The sequence below is a fragment of the Schistocerca gregaria genome, chromosome X, assembly GCF_023897955.1.
Source record: "Schistocerca gregaria isolate iqSchGreg1 chromosome X, iqSchGreg1.2, whole genome shotgun sequence".
Classification (NCBI taxonomy): Eukaryota; Metazoa; Arthropoda; class Insecta; order Orthoptera; family Acrididae; genus Schistocerca; species Schistocerca gregaria.
The window spans coordinates 790,739,409-790,758,844 of record NC_064931.1 but is presented as its reverse complement, the minus strand read 5'-3'; the positions used below and the strand labels follow the sequence as shown (position 1 = coordinate 790,758,844).

The 19,436-nt window shown below is 35.8% G+C and overlaps 1 protein-coding gene across 1 annotated transcript in view; it reads right to left on the bottom strand.

The window, feature by feature from the left end:
* Window positions 1–7,211: 7,211 nt before the first annotated feature.
* The window catches only part of LOC126298321 (uncharacterized), an 897,137-nt gene continuing 884,912 nt past the window's right edge, over window positions 7,212–19,436 (bottom strand). Inside the window, exon 16 of the mRNA XM_049989619.1 lies at window positions 7,212–12,784. Coding sequence (XP_049845576.1) covers window positions 12,671–12,784 — 114 coding nt within the window. The 3' untranslated portion in view covers window positions 7,212–12,670. The remainder of the gene's footprint in view (window positions 12,785–19,436) is intronic.

Below are 19,436 nucleotides of genomic sequence, written 5' to 3'. Positions count from 1 at the left end.
ATAAGCAGTTGAGACAAGACAATAAAAGAAACCTTTTCAAAAGTAGTGGTACATCAGAACGTTGAAGACTATGTGGTTAGATGGAATAACTGATTAGGAACTACTCATCTAAATTGAGGAAAAATGAAATTTGGAGCATAACTTGAGTAAAAGAAAGAATCACTTGACAGGACACATTCTGAGGCGTCAAGGGATTATCAGTTTGTTAATGGAGGAAAGTGTCGACGGTGGAAACTGTAGATGGAGACAAGGTTTGAAGGCAATAAGCAGGTTAAAATGAATGTAGGTTGCAATAGTTATGCAGAAATGAAGCGTGTTGCACATAATAAAATAGTGTGGAGAACTGCATCAAAACAGTCTTTGGACTGAAGACTAAACAACCCCCCCCCCTTGTTATTATTTGGACTAAAATGATTAAACCGGGTTACAAAATCCATGTATGTTCAAACACGATGAAGTAATGCGACTTCTAAAAACGAATAACACTGTGGCATAATGTTATTACAGCACAGTGTTAGGCATCTTTTAAAATTTTTACATACTGTTGACCAACGCCTGAGCAAGATATTTAATCCTAGTCCACTAGTAATATGGTTGATGAGGATACTGACATACTGGTTAATTTCAAAGCAATTTTTGATTTGTTTATTATAGTCAAAGAAACACTAAGCCTCTGAAAAGTTCCACAACAAAGAATTTCACGTAAGACATCATGACACATCTTAAATTTTTGACCAAGACACAGGACACAGAGCACAATGCCTCCTCTCAAGGGTCACTGCCGTTGACTAACTGAGGAGGGATCAGTGCCGCACAGGCAACAGTGAGCGAAGCTTTTGAGTGTGAAATGTAGCAAATGTGCCTTATTTGGTACAAGCAAAAATAACGTCTGGAAGCGAATATGGAGAAACTATGGATGCTGAACACGTGTCCCACTGTAAAGTTCCAAACTCAATTGCTATAAAACTGTCCCTGGCACAACATATGTTTAAAATAGAACTATCTAGAGTAATCATATATATTTGTAGAGTTAAGCCTCTGAGAGGAATCGTTTGTTTTTTCCTGCGATGTGACGAAAACGCTGACACAAAATTGAATCCAAACATAACTAGTGAAGGAAGAGTAAAGGTAAAGAGTGAGCACAAGTAATTCAATAATGGTAAGATGAAAGGGGTGAAGCGAATCTGATATCAGTTTTATTGTGAAGAATAAGAATAGCCCTTAATCTGTGTTGGCTCTAATTCCCCTTTGTAACCAAAGGCCTTGTTTTCATTTTGTTATTTGTTTCCATATTTTTCTCTACTAAATATACCAGTAGTACTATGTTTGGATACAAATAACTTTTTAGAGACTAGGTCTTGTTCACATTCCTGTTTGCAGTGCTTCACAGATCGCATCTGGGAGTATTACGAAAGTATACTAAAATACATGAAGTATCTGAATATGGCTAACTTCTTGGTTTCAATATCTCTTTTCTCACTACATAATTAAGAAAGTGTATCATATTTCTAATGCACAAAGGAGAAGTAGTGATATTGCTTCCAAAATATGCAGCTTTCTTCATTATTATTAAAATTAATTCTACTCAATAGTCTGAACGTATTTCATAGTGACAGCGGTCATGACATCCCTTCTAAAACATTCCCACAAGATACTGTAACTAATCTGAAGAATCCTGTGACTCTGGCTTCAATAACAACTCGGTCAAAGCTTTTATGATTACTCATTTCTGAGTTAGATAGTGAGCTAAATCTTCATAAAGATCTTGCCACTTGGAAATCAGTTAAAACTCTCAGTTTACAGAATCTCTCCTCAATGTCCCCATTCAATATCTGAGGTACATATTCAGTTCCTGCTAGACCTTGGCCTGGGTCATGTATAGATTATTGAAATAAACAAACAAGCATGGAGAACATAAAGGCTTCGCATGTTTTTAGCAACACTTTCAGTCTACCATGGTAGATGATTAAGATGAATGTATCGGTAACTAAGACTTGAAGATTGTGTGTTTCCTAGTCAAACAAGGCCACTTTCACCAGTGGAAAGTGTTGGCAATGATTATGTCAACTGAACAACACTATTACTTTACACAAGCCAGAAATTTTTAAAATCTTGAATGATTCCCAGCTGTAGAGAAATAAATAAATAAAGAACAACAGGAGTGTTCACCCAGTGAAGATCATATGCAAAATGTTTGCTGTGCCAGGCATCAGAACAACACAGTATCTGAGTAAAAATCAGACACAGAAGCAGCATTGGATCAAACCAGAAGAAAATCTGCCTCAAATATGGTGTTATTATGTAGTTATAGCACGAAATGGCGGTCCAAAGGATATAGTTATAAGTGATAGTTATAAAATCATACTTTCTATATTAAACATATTTACTTTAATGATATTTTTATAATATCTGTCACACATTTTACGCCATTTGCTTCAAGTTCTATGGCTGTGTTATTCACTGAGAGATAAAAATACTAAGAATGGAGCGAACTGTGATACTGTATTCACGAAATTTACTCTCATTGTCGAGCTGTAAGTCGTTGTTATTAGTATGTGGTATGAAACACCAAATGTACTGTGAAGCTGCTGACGTTATTCATTGAATAAACGTATGGTACATGGACTGTGGATATTTCATCAACACTTACTACTCTTAATTATGTTTAGATATAGTATCAATATGCCTTATAATATAAATAATAAAATTCCGAGACTCAATAAACTGATTAGTGAAAGAGGGAGTACTAACAGTATTGTGTGGCTGAAGTTTGGCACATAATAACATAGACAAAACTCTACAGCCACACTGTATCATTGTCAAAACAGAGCCCAATGGCGCCAAAAGTGAAACATTCATCTCCCTGGGCATATCTGATCCATTTCAGCATGACCTTTTTTACAAGAGTGGTAGGTTTAACTTTTGGAAATAATACTTATTTGAGGAAAGTGTCAGAAAGTGATCTGAAATATTCCCATAAGGAGTGTGGCCAAAGGCCAAAGCTTTCCTCTCAACAATTGCTTCTAATATCGACTGACAGATTTAGATTACAACTAAAAGCTAGACTTGAAAATATTTAGCAATTAAGTTTCCTGTGCCCCTTACAAATAAAAGGAAAACCAGTTGGCAGGATCTCGAGCTCCAAAGACATATACTGACCACTAAAATCGAAGTCAATGTTTTCGATAAAAAGAAGACACCAAATAAGTACACCCATTGACACTGATGTGCAGGTATTCACTGTGCAACTCAACAATAGACACATGAAGACCCAACGTTCCTTATGTCAAAACTCTTTCTGCAAAAATCTATTCAAAGTTTGAAACCTTTCCATTCAGCATATGCAGTTGGTCATACCTGTATGAAAGGGAATTATGTTGTATGATGAAACTGTGTTATGACAACAAAAATACTCAGAGAAGTAAGTTTACCAGATACAATATAGGTGTTTCAAAGTTAAATTGAACCACCAATATGTGCTATAATGAATCACTTTAATTATGTAACCAGTTCCATGTGCACTTAATGATAATTTGTTAGCACTGGAACTAGCAGCATAAATAAAGTGATAGTCACAGCAGCTGATGGTGCAGTATGGTTTTGAGTAAATAGATACAAGATATGGAGCAGCAGCTACTATGAACTTTTAACAGATAAATGAATCATTAAAAAATATACAATTATAATAGAGTTAAATAGACTGAAGTGCACTTAAATAAAATAAAATCAATTTCATTACATTATTCAGCAGCATAAAACTGTACTCAGTCGATTTCTCCATACACGCACGATCTCAACAAATACAGTGAGACTGCAGAGTCCTACAACCACAATCTCTGTAGCTAAATCCTTTGATGCAGCAACAGGTGAGTTTCATTAAAAATTTGAGCTCCATAGTGTAAATGTTAATTCACTGGCCGTCTACATAATTTCTGTTTTTTGAAAATGAGTGATCTCAGTTTTGAGTAAAGATTTACTCTCTGGTCTTGGGTTAAGACTACCATTTCCGAATGTTCTGCAAAATATCAAGTCGTGTATGGAGAGTGCATTTGTTCATGGGATAAGTCTTCAAGTTGTTTAAAGCAATTTTGTTTGTTTATGGCAATTATGGTGTACTAGAGATAGAGAGAAAGTGATCTTCACACTACAAGACCATCAGCCTCCAGAATGATCAAGATGGCTCGCTCAAACGTCTCTGCTGTTATGAATTAGCAGTAAGAGAGCTATTGAAATTCGTGGATGATACTCCTCATCATAATTTTTTAAAGGAATTTCGGTTAATAAAGTATTTTCAAAACGCAGTTCAGCAAAGCAAAAGAAGAAGAAGGCAGGGGGTTTGTCAAAATCTAGGTTTTCGAATAATATCTTGAAAAAAGTCATCACAATCAGGAATGTCACAGCTAAACTTCATGAAGTCCAAGAAAGTCTTGGAGGAGAAAATTTAATCCATCTTAATTATAGTTTGCTTTCCTGATAGGAAATGATTGTCCATAAAAAAATGTGATTTACAAACAAAAGAAAAATTATCATTTTTATATCTGGGTTCTTGACATGCTGGACAGGTCGCTATGCCATAATGATATACCTTGTTCCACTCCGCTCCATTACCAAGTTTTAAAAATGTTTTGTGGTTCCTCAGTCCCTTTACACCTGAGATCGCAACTCCTGTGATATTATTCTCTTATCTTAAAGCATACGATTTGGTAGCAATAACTAAATAAATCTGAAGGATTGTGGCTCCCGAAAGTGTCTGTTGAGAGTGAATGAACTTGTAATTCAAGAACATGATGATCTCATTAGAATCAGTATCATTATTTCATTTACTGAACCTTATTGTTGAAGAAAACTAATTTTTTCTTCACAGTTTGGTAGTAAGTTAGTTATGGTGTATTGTATCTGGCACACTCACTAAGGTCACTGTATGTCACTCTACTACACTTAACAGCGTTGTTAGTATGTTGAGCCTCTTAGCATTAGTACGTAAATATGTTAAATCACTGAAGAATTACTATGGAGTATAGTAGTATGCCATTTCATCTCATTTGACTGGTTGCTACACCATGGCTGTTATGCATAACCACAAAAAATTTATATTAGTCCAGTGACATGTGTAACGTATGTGTGCAACAAAAGAGAGATCAAAAGTTTGTATTAGTAGCTTGCTGTTCTAAGAATATATGGTCCCATTGCTATTCATATTCATCATTGTTTACGATATTTTGTCATTGTGTCACCCACAGTATGAAGAAATATGCTTCCTTACTTTTTTTAAATCAGTGTACTGCCATGTGGTGCAGCGTTTAGAGGATACACTATTCTCCACATAGTGTCTAGTGGGTCAACTTAAGCTCAGTTTAAGTTATCTTTCATTCTGTACATCATCTGTAAGGAGCTTTTCAACATGCTGACTGTTGCTGTGTTTCTCTTCTCATGAAATTAGCTTTCCCACATTTGTTACATAAATATCCCATTCGCTCTTTCTCACTGATATCGCACTTTAATTCTCTGAATATTGTTCAGTTTAGAGTTCACTATATATTGTGATATACTTATAATCAAAGGAGAAGGAACAACAATTTTGTACAGTTTACATTCCATCCTAAATTAACAGCATAACATAGTTATCTGATTCTACATATGACTGGAATGTCACCTAAGAACAGAAGTACTTTCATAGAGATACTGGTGGCAGAATGAATTCAAATATTATTATAATGTGGGCTTCAAGACCTGGTAATAAAGCAGTCCCATATGTGATATTCTGCCACAGCTATTAAGCAAATATACTGCTTGACAACTGCTAAGGAAAACTGCGAATTGCTGCAGAACAACGTAGAATTGCTACACAGCACCTGACCAATGAGAGCAAAAGGAAATCCAGAGGGTGGAACGTGTTATCTGCAGTGAAGCCCAGGCATGAACACTCTACGTAAATTTAACATTTAATGCAGTACGGTGCTTGATGAAGGGTGTTGTGGAACCGATGAGATGTCATTCTGTATGGTATGGCAAAATATCTTCTAAACGTCATTGTAACGCTTACAGTTATGGACGAAGAGTTGGATGGTTCGAAACTGGTAAATGTGTTGCAACTGTGGCCACAGTAATGATTGTGTCCGAAAGTGTCATTTAAAAAAGGCTGTTGAGGGCGGAAATGGTAAGCAAAAGTATGCCAGTGGTCACAGATGCACTACAGCACCGTAAGAGGATCGATATGCAGCCCTAGTGGCGAAAAGGAACATGTATCTCACTCCTAGTCAGATTGCTGCAGACCTTGCAACTGCTAAAAGTACACATGACTACCAGAACAGTTTCGCAACAATTAAATCAGGCTGGATTGTATGTTCAGAAGGCTATTTAATGCACTCTCCTTCAACCATTCCATTATTGAGAAAGAGTTCGTTGGTGTAGGAGGTATGTTGGTTGAGATCAACAGCAGTGATGGAGAGTTATGTCCTCCGACGAATCCTAGTTCAGTGTGATAAGTGATGGTGTGAGCAGGCATTATGCACAGTGGATGAACACTGCAGCGAATCTTTGCGTGATGTCGCGTTGAAGCACAACAACGTTGCAGGGAGATTTTTCTGCACCATGTCTGTCTGCTTAGTGGTGCGGTAGGTTCTGACTTTTGGTTTATGGATTACAACACCCGCCTACACAGGACCGCTGAAGTGTAAGACATAATGGAAAGTGAATGTACTGAACTTATGCCATATCCTGCATACTTCTCAGACCTAAGTCGTATAGTGCATGTCTGAAATAGTCTTGGAAGACGTGTCTCTCAATGAACAACTGCTCCCTGAACCGTTCAAGAACTGAAAACCGCCTTCAGAGAGGAGTGGGACAACATACCTCAAGGATTCCTCAATAGTTTTGTAAGCCAGTATGAACAACTGATGTAAACTATGCAGTAGTCCCCATGGAGGGCATATTCTTTACTGAGACTGATATTAACATTTATGTTGAGAGTCTGAGAAGTGTCAAAAACCGAAGTTAGTTATGTCTTTTATCCTGGTTTCTCATGTGGTGAAATCCGTATCGTTTTTCGTTATAAGTATATCACTCTTCCTCTATTAAATCTGTAATATGTTTCATGTCATTCAGCACTGTTCCTGTTCATTGGCAATTGTCAAGTAGCGTAATATAATACCTCATAAACAGATAGGATGAATTATAAAATATTTCTTGGAGCATACAAAAATACACAAATCACTTGTGAACATTTATCTGGTTATGGTTTTTATTATAAATGTTCCTGGTAAAGATAATAAAAGTTCAAATGTGTGACAATTAAGTAATGTTGACCATAATACTTTGTTTTATAATTAGAAGAAATATAATTCAGGGATTTCTAAATATATTTTAGTTGATTGTCAAGATACATATATTGGTACTAATTCCATAAATGGAGTAATAATTCATAATTTGTGCAAGACTAATATTGCATGAACTATTTCACTTATATACAGCAGAAAATAAAACAATTTTCTCCTTCATATTTGTTGACGTCATATTTACGGTAAGCAATATTTCCAATTGGCATAGGCTGTGTTGTACTGGATTTAAGATTAATAAATTATAATCACTGTTGCTTCTTAATCGGTAGATATAAATTTAACTTATGTAAACCAATCTCCACAATATTTGTGTAGTTTAATTATAAGGAGTAGAAACATAAAGGGCTCATGGTTTATGTTTTGAGATCCATTAGCATAAAGGATAACAAGTATCAGTTTAGGATAGTTATGTATCTAAGTAAAGATAATCTTTACTTCGTATATCTTATATTTAGCAGTTTATACACATAGACGGAACAAAATCTCCTATACTCTGAAACTCTGTTAAAGTTTTTTAAAATTACCACACACTGATTTTGGTTCCAGTAGTGGTAATAAAGGCAGCTCATGAACGTATCAGAGAGCTGTAAACGGTCTTTACATTATATTTGACAAAATGTCAAAAATATAGTCGTTTCACTTAACTCACAGTACATCACACACCTTTAAACATATGAATATTTAGAGATATTCCTTACAAAAGTAATATGGCATTTTGGGAGTATCAGACGAAAAACCTGAACATCTAATTTCGTATATCATATGACACAGCTCCACAATGATCAATTGTAAGTAGTTGTAACATTCACCATGCATGAAACCTCTTTTCTACATACTATAAATATATTAACACTGGATTTAAAGTGTTTGTATACAAAACAAAAACGACTGACACATTAAACTATATCATATATTGATTAAATATCTTTTTTAGAGAAGTGTTTCCAGGATAAAATGCCATATGTACATTGCATAAAGTGATCATTACTTTAAGTATAAGAACATTTTACAATCATACTTAAAATTCAGGTCACTCATAAATTATAATTTTTAAAATCTGGGTTGGAAATATTGAAATATCTATTTTCTTAAATTTTAACATATTTTAGCAAGAAATTCAGGAAAATGCTAGAATGCATTTTTCTAAATTGACTGAATGATTTGTATCAGCCTTCAACAAATAAAAACAGATATGTGAAATATCAATTCCATTTAGCAGTAAGTAAATTAAAGTTTTGTTTTCCTAAAGGAAAAATATATTAGAGACTAACATAACTGATTATTACAAATTGCCTGGATGTTAGGAACAATGACCACAGTTCTGTAACTATCATTTCTCATGGTTTTACATATGTACTTATTATATTAACGATATTTTGTATATCTAATATCAGGGTTGGAAAATGGATAAACATTAATAATACTTTTGTTCTTTGCTATGTAATTCGTATTTTGCATTTTGATTCAGTGAAAAAACAATTAGAACACATTGGTAGCAGAAGCTGGCAACACTGGAGACTAGAACACTGGCTTATAAATAATTAACTAAATTTGATTTTAGGGACCTCTCGAACAGAAGAAAATCAAAGGGAAGAAAGAAGAGATGTAGTATGATCCCAGACTTAGTGTTTCTGTGAAGGCTGATTTTGTTACAGGATAGCAATGTATTACGAAAATAAAACATGTAGCACATCTAAAATCCGTTGGAAATTACTTTGTCTTGCAAGGAACACCAAAAGACCAATACAGTTTATATGCAGATCAGTATTAGGTTTTAGTGAAACATTTGCTGAAATCAACATACTGAAACAAATATTTTACTTTGTAACAGTGTGTGCATCATAATAAAACGATCTGACTGATGAAAGCTGTGTCCCAAGTGTGGGCTCGAATTCATATCCTTTACTTAATTGTCAAAATACTTATTACTTAACAATGTGCACCAGAAGTAATGCTACGGGCTTAACTTTCAGTTTCAAATTCTGTATGTCCCAGCTTTGTCATTGTAATCTGGCTTTATCGTATAAATGTGATCAATTTCTGATCACTAATCCATCTTGAAAAAGCAGAGAAGCAGGGAGCAGGGACATAACAATTAAAACAAAGTCAATCATGAAAACTGCTTGAATAGACATCTGTAGTATGACTGAGCATGTAGGGGGACTGAATGTGATTTTTTCAAATTGTTGGAAACATAAACATTACAGAAGATTTGTGTGTAATGATAGTGTTTCTAAATACATGAAGATTTGTACACTTCAAAGACGTTATGACTATACAGAGGAATCTACCTTAATGCAATAAAATAGTTAGTGTATTAATTTTTTGTGTTGGAGTCAATAAGAAAAAATCATTAGTATGTGTTCATCAATGAGGGCTATAGGTTTTCATTCAATAGATTACTGAATTACAATTTGGAAAAAAATTGTTTCATTTCCTGTTATCTGTACATAATTTTTCTCTTATTTTGAAATGGGCATATTCTAGTATTATACAGCGTTTCTCTACTGGTTTGATGAACTTAGCACTCATTTTTTCTAATCAATACCATAAGTATCCTCTATTTGCAAAGATTACCACATCATCTTTATAATATGCCTACACCAAATAAATTTTAATTTACTATGCTGGTAGGTACTTTGTTTTGTCTTCTTGCATAATCTCTTTATGATATTTCTGCATGGCAAATATGGAATTCAGTTTGTTGGCAGTTCATTCGAAACTCCACTCATTTGCATCATCAGCCAGATTTCTGTCATGTATCTAAATATTGCTGGGAGTATTTGGATTTTGTCACTTATAAATGTGGTAAACTGTAGAAACAAAATTGCCTCAGTCAGTCCTTCATAAATGCCTTTCCCACGCATTACTTAGTTAAAATATTAGTTTTTCATGGACTTACCTGAATTATGAAACACATGTTACAATTCTCTGAGGTCCAATACACACAGTCTCAGAGGATGGCATATATTTTGTAGCTAAATTTTTATTATTAAAGGATATCAGTTTTGACTGCTAATTATTATCATTGACTTCTCATATATGTGGACTATTAATGTTCCTGTGAGTGACACAGTTTTCCAGATTTTTTGGTGCTAAGACTAGTATTAGCACACAAATCAGAAATAATATTGTTTCGATATGTACTTCCAGCTTTGATTTCAGCAACAGAGATACATCAGTGATGATTATCTCGCAGAAGATGGTGGAATTTTCTGAACTTATCAAATGTACTGAATCATTTAAATGACCAAACTTATCTTTTGTCTTTAGGATACTGAGGTGGAAATTTTGACTACAGAGTATGTAAGTATTCTCATGCAGTAACTGAATCCAAATCCTAGTGTGAAGGAAATCACCATACTCCTGTGAAATGAAATTACATTCACAAGAATAGATTTGACTACACTGTGAAATATAGAATTTCTTGATCATTGTATATTAAGAAAACGAAATAATTATGAGATCCCCAAAACTGCAGAATAAAGTACCCAAAATAACTCACACAAATTACCTAGAAGTGTCATTATGGAAGATCTCAGCTTCCAGGATATATTATATCTTTCGTTCCTCAGCTGGTAGTTATTTACAGTGATGTGAATCTTCATTAACTTTCATCATATGGCAGCCGCTCACACTCATTATGAGAAATACCTTTAGTTCAGAAAGCAATATTTCTATCATAAAACGTGGAAAACATGAGAAAAAGTATTATCCCTTAAGCAAGTGGCTCAGTGTCTATAAATTAATTAAGATACAAATTTATCATTACAGAACAATACTTACATATCCATTTTTAAACGTTTGTGGATATAGCTCACATTTCACACTTGCAATCACTGAAACAAATTTATGGATCACACTAGAGCAGATTCACTTGTACTGTTTCAGTGCTAAGAATCTAAGGAGTGATGGAAACATGGTCCTGTTGGTAGATATTCATGAATAAGAGAAAATTAAATACAACAATTACAGGCAGATTATTTAACAATATAAACACAATGCATTACTAATTTCTGACAAAATAATATTACTAACATGCAACAATTTAAGAATAATCACTGAGATTCCAAACACATGAATGAGTCATAATGCAGACACCTACATGGATCAAAATATAATACTATAGTGTTGAACATGGTTTGCAGTTTTTCAGTCAAGTAATTCTGTTTTGTTTAGCATTGAATCCAGTATATACAAATAAAGTGACTTCATTTACAGTGATTGCATCAAGTAACAACAATAGAATATTTAAATTCTGTGAACCAAGAAGAACATGGAAGACAAATAATTTCTTCACATACTGAATATTTCCTTTGGAGATATTAGTATAGCCCTTGGATTATTATTACTACATTCACATTCATTTGTTTGGACAGTTTTTAGTCACCATTTTTTATCACATTCTTATAACTTTTAAAGAATCAAAGGGAAACTAGTTGGAATTCATTGTTATGCAAAGTGTCATAATAGTTCTGAAGAACAATGTATATCACACATATTACTACTCTTAGACAACAAAGCCAGCACATTCCGTATACTTCATCACTCACTGCTTTTATTACAGATCACAAGTGTTTCTTCTCATGATCATGACCACAAACACCATAAACTACATGAGATCACGTAAAAGGTAAAAAAAAGTATGAAGCTGATGATCAGTCATTTCTTACAAACTGAGACATGTTGCTTGTAAAGTATGCTATGAAGCATGTTCCATTCTTTGGAGGAGAACAGCATAGATCAACTGAAGAAAAACACAATTTAAGATACATTTCCATTGGTTGTTACTGTTGTTTCAGTAATTTCATCCAAATATAAGTCATATTTTCTGAGAACATGGTTCATTTACAATTAAATACTGTGTGCAATTAGTTTTAGTAAAATATTTTTCCCACAACAAAAATAACAATCTTGCAAGTTCTATTACTCATAATGATTGTATTTAGTTGTGCCACAGCACCAGTCAAATATTAAATATCAAAATTTTCATTAAAAATATGTCAGTGGGAACATAATATATGAATTTAAAAGTTAAAAAAGTAAGAAATGTATATGAAAATTACTCCACATCTGGTTAACTTATATTCCCACTTACAATGTGATTAATTTTTAATTAAATATATTATATGCCTAAATTTTAGATAAAATATATTCTTTCTGTAAAAACAACATTCTTTTCATGCCTGGTACTTCATTATGTTGTAAATAATAGATATCTTCATAACAGAGTTATTTCACATTCAGTACACTTATCTAGAAGAATTATACAAAAAATAACATTTCATTATGTTTCATTTCATGCTTGAAGACAACCCAATATCAGAAGGTAGTCAGGTGGAAGACTTTGCACTGCAGGTGGACAGACGGGGTGAACGAAAGACTGTATGTTGAAGTGTCCGTTTCCACTTGTCCTGGGTGTCTCTAAGCTTCAGCAGCCACGTTTGCTACAAGACAGTGAACATCAGAACATTAGTCTATTTTCGTAAATATATACTACAGTAGTTAAATGACCGACACACTGCAAAAATTCAAGAAAGTAATACTGATTATGTTTACTTGAATAGAACTTTGTGAATAAATCTGGTAAACACATGGAGGGATTTGTTTGAAAATTCATGTGGAAACACAAACTTAACAGTTGCACTGTCACACTCCCCACTCACTGCTTAACCTACCACCCATCCCTCCTCTCTCTCTCTCTCTCTCTCTCTCTCTCTCTCTCTCTCTCTCTGTCTCTCTCTCTCTCCACCCCCACCCCCCCCACAGCACACACCCACACACCCAAAATCCACCCACCCACACACACACACAAACACACAATATTGCGATTCACATATAGAAGGAAGGCCCCTGAGGACATGAGGTGCAAAAGACCCAAAAGTTCATCTTTCTTTGGAACAGAATACAGTTTATAGATATATCCAAAAAGCAATGTTAAATGGAACTTGCAATATTCCATTTCAAGTTGTTATTAATTATGATTTATATATACAGAGGCAAAAGTGTTATTATTTTTCAACAATAACATTCTGTAAATATATGTATGCAATACTAACGAAATATCATTCTTAACTGTATGAAATTATTAAGAATGTAAGTCATTACTCATACTATGTAAGATCTAATTTTAGTACATTAACTGTGTACTGATTTTAATGAACACAGTTCATACTTACCTTATCTTATTGTTATTTGTTTGCTCGTGGCTTAGGACTAAAAATAAGCTACTTTATACACGATATAGTTAAGCTGGAATATTTATAGTCTGTGTTGCAGTGGTGTAAACTTCTACTAACAGTATTTTGAATCCATACCTTGTCATCCATAAGGTTTGTTAAAACTACTTTTTATTATCGTTGTTGGTATTACAATACTCCGAAGAGATTTTTTGGCTCATAAGAAGCATCATTAAAGAGTAAATATAATGTACATCGTGTCATTCCCAGATTTTATTTAGAAGATATTATTATATTCACCACTTTGAGAGAACAAAAAAATCTGATCAATAATCTGATTTTATTTCAAGTAATTTCCCAGGCATTTCCAGTATTGTTGAAATAGTTTTTAACTCATTACAGTCTAATCCAGTTTAATGTAGTTTCTTAATGTTGTACAGAATGGCACAGACTTTACTTTTTATCTGTTTACAATGAGTGATTATAATATCAGTCAATAGAAGTATCAATGAAAATCTAGAATCATGTACGACTTAATATAAATTGATTTCCTAATCAGAACTTAATGTTTTAACTGTTTTGGTGCTAGTAGTTCAATGGTGAGTGTCATTATATAGATAACACCACTGAAGTCAAAGGAACATATTTGATACTACACCATAGGAGGATATTTAGTACTGTCTTATGCCTTGCATATGAAAACCATTAAAGGGGCATGGAAACTCTCTATTACAAACTTTTAATAACAAAATTGATTCAAAATTTAATAAATGGATACAGATTTCCCTATGTAGTGTTATTTGTGAATATTTGACACCAAAATGATCGCTACACAATTTCTGTTAAGTTGCCATAGATCCTTTGATAAACAGCTTCTTCAAACATATTACGAAAATGACAACTGGTTTGAGTAAAATAGGATAATAAGTGGATGATAAATCATATATCTACATTTGTAGATTCAACTATCAATTTCATTGTGTCTTAAAATACAACTTCTATTGGTTTATTACAAACATGCAATTTAGAGAGAGTGCCACTGGATTAGGAGGCCTACTTTCCCACACATTCACATATTATCTGCCAAAAACTCAACTTCTGTCATTGCAAAAGATGATATATATAAAAAATTAATGACACATCAGTATGCAAAAGAACTATTTCATACCTCTAGGTAACTAGTTTATCTACTTCAATGGTGCATATTAGACAAATGGAATAACATATTGTGACATATAGAGTGTGGGTCTCTGCAGGACTGCAATTATTAGATGTTATTTTACATATATTTGGAAGAAGAGGAGACATGATGGCCAAGAAGGTTTCAAAAAATGGTTCAAATGGCTCTGAGCACTATGGGACTTAACATATATGGTCATCAGTCCTCTAGAACTTAGAACTACTTAAACCTAACTAACCTAAGGACATCACACAACACCCAGTCATCACGAGGCAGAAAAAATCCCTGACCCCACCGGGAATCGAACCCGGGAACCCGGGTGAAGGAAGTGAGAACGCTACTGCACGATCACGAGCTGCGGACCCAAGAAGCTTTCCTAAGGCCTTATTTATTGTGCAGAAGTGGTACAAAGCAGTATCAGTTTTCAACATAATCTCCCCCTCGCTCAATGAAAGTCGTCCAGCGTTCAGAAAGTGCATAAATTCCTTCAGAAAAAAATTCTTTTGGTAGTCTGCGCAACCACTCATGTACCGCATGGCGTACCTCTTCATCAGAACAGAACTTCTTTCCTCCCGTTGGGTCATTGAGTGGTCCAAACAAATGGAAATCACTTGGGGCAAGGTCTGGTGTGTATGGTGGATGAGGAAGACACTAAAAATGCAGGTCTGTGATTGTTGCAACTGTTGTACCGGCAGTGTGAGGCTTGCATTGTCATGTTGTAAAAGGACACCTGCTGACAGCAATTCGCCTCGCTTTTACTTGACTGCAGGCCGCAGATGATTTTTCAGGAGATTTGTGTATGATGCACTGATGACAGTCGTCCCTCTAGGCATGTAATGCTCCAAAATGACTCCTTTTTCGCCTAAAAAGGGAATCACCATAACCTTCCCTGCTGATGGTTCTGTTCTAAACTTCTTTGGTTTTGGTGATGAGGAATGGCGCCATTCCTTGCTCGCTCTCTTCATTTTCGGTTGGTGGAAGTGAACCCAGGTTTCGTACCCAGTAACGATTCTTACAAGGAAGCCATCACCTTTTCGTTCAAAGTGCCAAAGAAGTTCTTCACAAGCACCAAGAAGTCGTTATCTAATATCAGAACTCAGCTGCCATGGCACCCATCTTGTAGACAATTTGTGAAACTGGAGCACATCATGCACAATGTGGTGTGCTGATCCATGACTAATCTGCAAACATGTTGCAATGTCATTTAGTGTCCGGTTTTCCTCCACTATAGCTTCAACTGCTGCAATGTTCTGTGAAGTCACAACTCGTTGTGCGTGACCTGGACGAGGAGCATCTTCCGCTGAAGTCGCACCATTTGCGAACTTCCTACTCCATTCGTAGACTTGTGACAAACATGCATCACCATACTGAACCTTCATTCGTCCATGAATTTCAATAGGTTTAACACCTTCACTACGCAAAAACCGAATAACAGAACGCTGTTTTTCCCTGGTGCAAGTCGCCAGTGGGGCGGACATCTTTACACTGATACTGCGAAAGTATGTGTGAAATTGCGCTGCCACCTACAGGCCATTCTGTTCGCTGCTTGTAGCACACTTACAAACTTACAGGATAACGGTGCGAAATCTCGATCTGTTAATACAAATTAAGGTTTTCATTTGATTCACCCTCGTATTCAAGACTAGTTTTGATAATACATAGTCTTCTGGTCACACTATTTATACAACCCGATTTTTAAATTTTTTTTTTATAAATAATACAATGGTATGCTGAAAGGTTATGTCTTTTGAATATTGGTGGAGATGTTACATGACATGTATATTGGTTAATCGAGTTTACCGCTTTGCTGACGCAAGTTGCAATCCTGTTGCACTAGAGGGTGCCGAACAGTAGCACATAAAATGGTTCTACGTAAGTCAGTGAATAAGAAACAGCGTGCTGTAATCGAGCTCAAACAGCACAAATCGTGCCTGCAATAGAAATCTGTAGAACAGTGACAGCTGTGTGTGGTGATGATTGCATTGAGATAAGTAATGCACGGAACTCGGTTGTTGACGCTTGTGATGAAGGAAACTTATGTGACAGAGATCACAATGGACGATAAAGTTTGGCACACAATGTGATCCATCAGATTCAGGTTGGTGAACTCATCAGAGAAAATGGTTGGGTAATATAGACACAGTGCTGCAACATCTGCAACTATCTGACGGCTATCCTCAATACAACCCTGTCCTATTTCTAAAGCTTAAAGGGCTATTTTGAAAACTTCACTTCGATACTGAAGAAGTCGTGGAGCAGAGGTGAGATTTTAGCTCTGTCAACAGTTTACAGTGATGGTATCACAAACTAGTCTCTGATTGGGAGAAATATGTTTGTTGTCAGAGTGACTATGTTGATAAATAAATATGTAAGTGTTCCAGCCGGGGTGGCCAAGCGGTTCTAGGCGCTACAGTCTGGAACCGCGCGACCGCTACGGTCGCAGGTTCGAATCCTGCCTTGGGCATGGATGTGTGTGATGTCTTTAGGTTAGTTAGGTTTAAGTAGTTCTAAGTTCTAGGGGAATGATGACCTCAGACGTTAAGTCCCATAGTGCTCAGAGCCATTTGAACCATTTTGAAATATGTAAATATGAAGAATAAAGATGAAAAATGTTAATAAAGTTGGTTTTATTTAAAAAGTTTTAAGAGATTTCACATAAAAAATTCGGAATTATTATTTTTAAGCATGCCCTCGTATATGCCAGTAATGCTCGGTATACAAAGACAAATACAGAATATTGAAAACAAAACCTACGTACTGTGGTCATAGTGACTTTCTATTGTGAACTGTAATCACCACATTGCATGAATTATTAAATATTGTTCAAATGTCTTGATGTATAGAGAAATATAAGGGATTAATACTTCAGCAAATAAAAGATGTATCTACACTATGTGATCCAAAGTATATGGACACCCCCGGAAACAGACGTTTTCCATATTAGGTGCATTGTGCTGCCGCCTACTGCCCTACTCCGTATCAGCGACCTCAATAGTCATTAGACATTGTCAGGGAGCACAATGGGGTGCTCCGCGGAACTCACGGACTTCGAACGTGATCAGATGATTTAGTGTCACTTGTGTCATATGTCTGTACGCGACATTGCCACACTCCTAAACATCCCTAGGTTCAACTTTTCCGATGTGATGGTGAAGGTCAAACGTGAAGGGACACGTACAGCACAAAAGCGACCTCGTCTGTTGACTGACAGAGACCACCGACAGTTGCAGAGGGTTCTTAATGTATGATAGGTAGACATCTATCCCGATCATCACACAGGAATTCCAAACTGCAACAGGATCCACTGCAAGTGCTATAACAGTTTGGCGGAAGGTGAGAAAACTTTCATTTCATGGTCGAACGGCTGCTCATACGCCACTCATCCCGCCGGTAAATGCCAAGCGACGCCTCACTTGGTGTAAGGAGCTTAAACATTGGGTGACTGAACAGAGGAAAAATGTTGTGTGGAGTGAAGAACCACGGTACACAATGTGGCGATCCTATGGCAGGGTGTGAGTGTAGTGGATGCCAGGTGATCGCCACCTGCCAGCATGTGTAGTGTCAACACTACATTTCGGAGGTGGTGTTGTTGTTTTGTGTTAGTGTTTTTCATGGAAGCACAGGCCTATATTGATGTTTGAAGCACCTTATTGCTTCCCACTGTTGAAGAGCAATTCGGGGATGGCAATTGCATCTTTCAATACGATCGAGTACCTGTTCATAATGCACGGCCTGTGGGGGAGTGGTTACTCGGCAATAACATTCCTGTAACGGATTGGCCTGCACAGAGTGCTGACCTGAATTGTATATAACACCTTTGGGATGTTTTGGAGTGCCGACGTCGTGCAAGCCTCACCGACCGACATCCACACCTCTCCCTTTTGCAGCATTCCGTGAAGAATGGGCTGCCATTCCCCAAGAAACATTCCAGCACTTGATTGAACGTATGCCTGCGAGAATGGAAGCTGTCATCAAGGCTAATTGTGGGCTAACACCATATTGAATTCAAGGATTAACAGCGGAGGGCGCCACGAACTTGTAAGTCATTTTCAGCCAGGTGTCCAGATACTTTTGATCACATAGTGTACATAAAACATACTGTGAATATGTATACAGAGTCAACCTGAAATCTTGTTGAGAAACTTTGAGAGGTTGTTCAGGGATGTTTTCTGAGTATTTGGTCGAAAGGAATCGAGAGTTTCTGATGGCTTCTTAGAATGTAATTATGAAATTATTATTTATTCACTTTGTTATCACAATTAGCTTTGTTTCTGTGAAAATACCTGCACAACAGTTAATAAATCTCTAATGTGGAATCACCAAAAGACGGAACACAAAACGCCATGTGTAGATGCGAAAGTAATGTGATGCGATCACTGTCACCAGCATTACTGTGCATCTCTTTCATTGTATTCATCAACACTACTAATAAAGTGCATATAGGCCGACTCTTCATCAGTAAATGTACCCATACTGCTGTGTATCAGTATTGACACACAACCAACACTGGCAGATAAACAAACCCGAGACAGCGTCGAGCAATACCGACTGCATGTTTCAAGACTAAGAGCAAAAGTGGCTGTTACTGTTGACAACAGTAAGTAGTATGACTCAATGGAACAAACCCCACATGCATATACTGTGATGTTAGTACTGCTTGATGATTATGGCAAAAAATTAAACCAAATGCAACAAGTCTGCAACAAGCCACCAAAGACTTTTACACCAAAGTACTCAGAG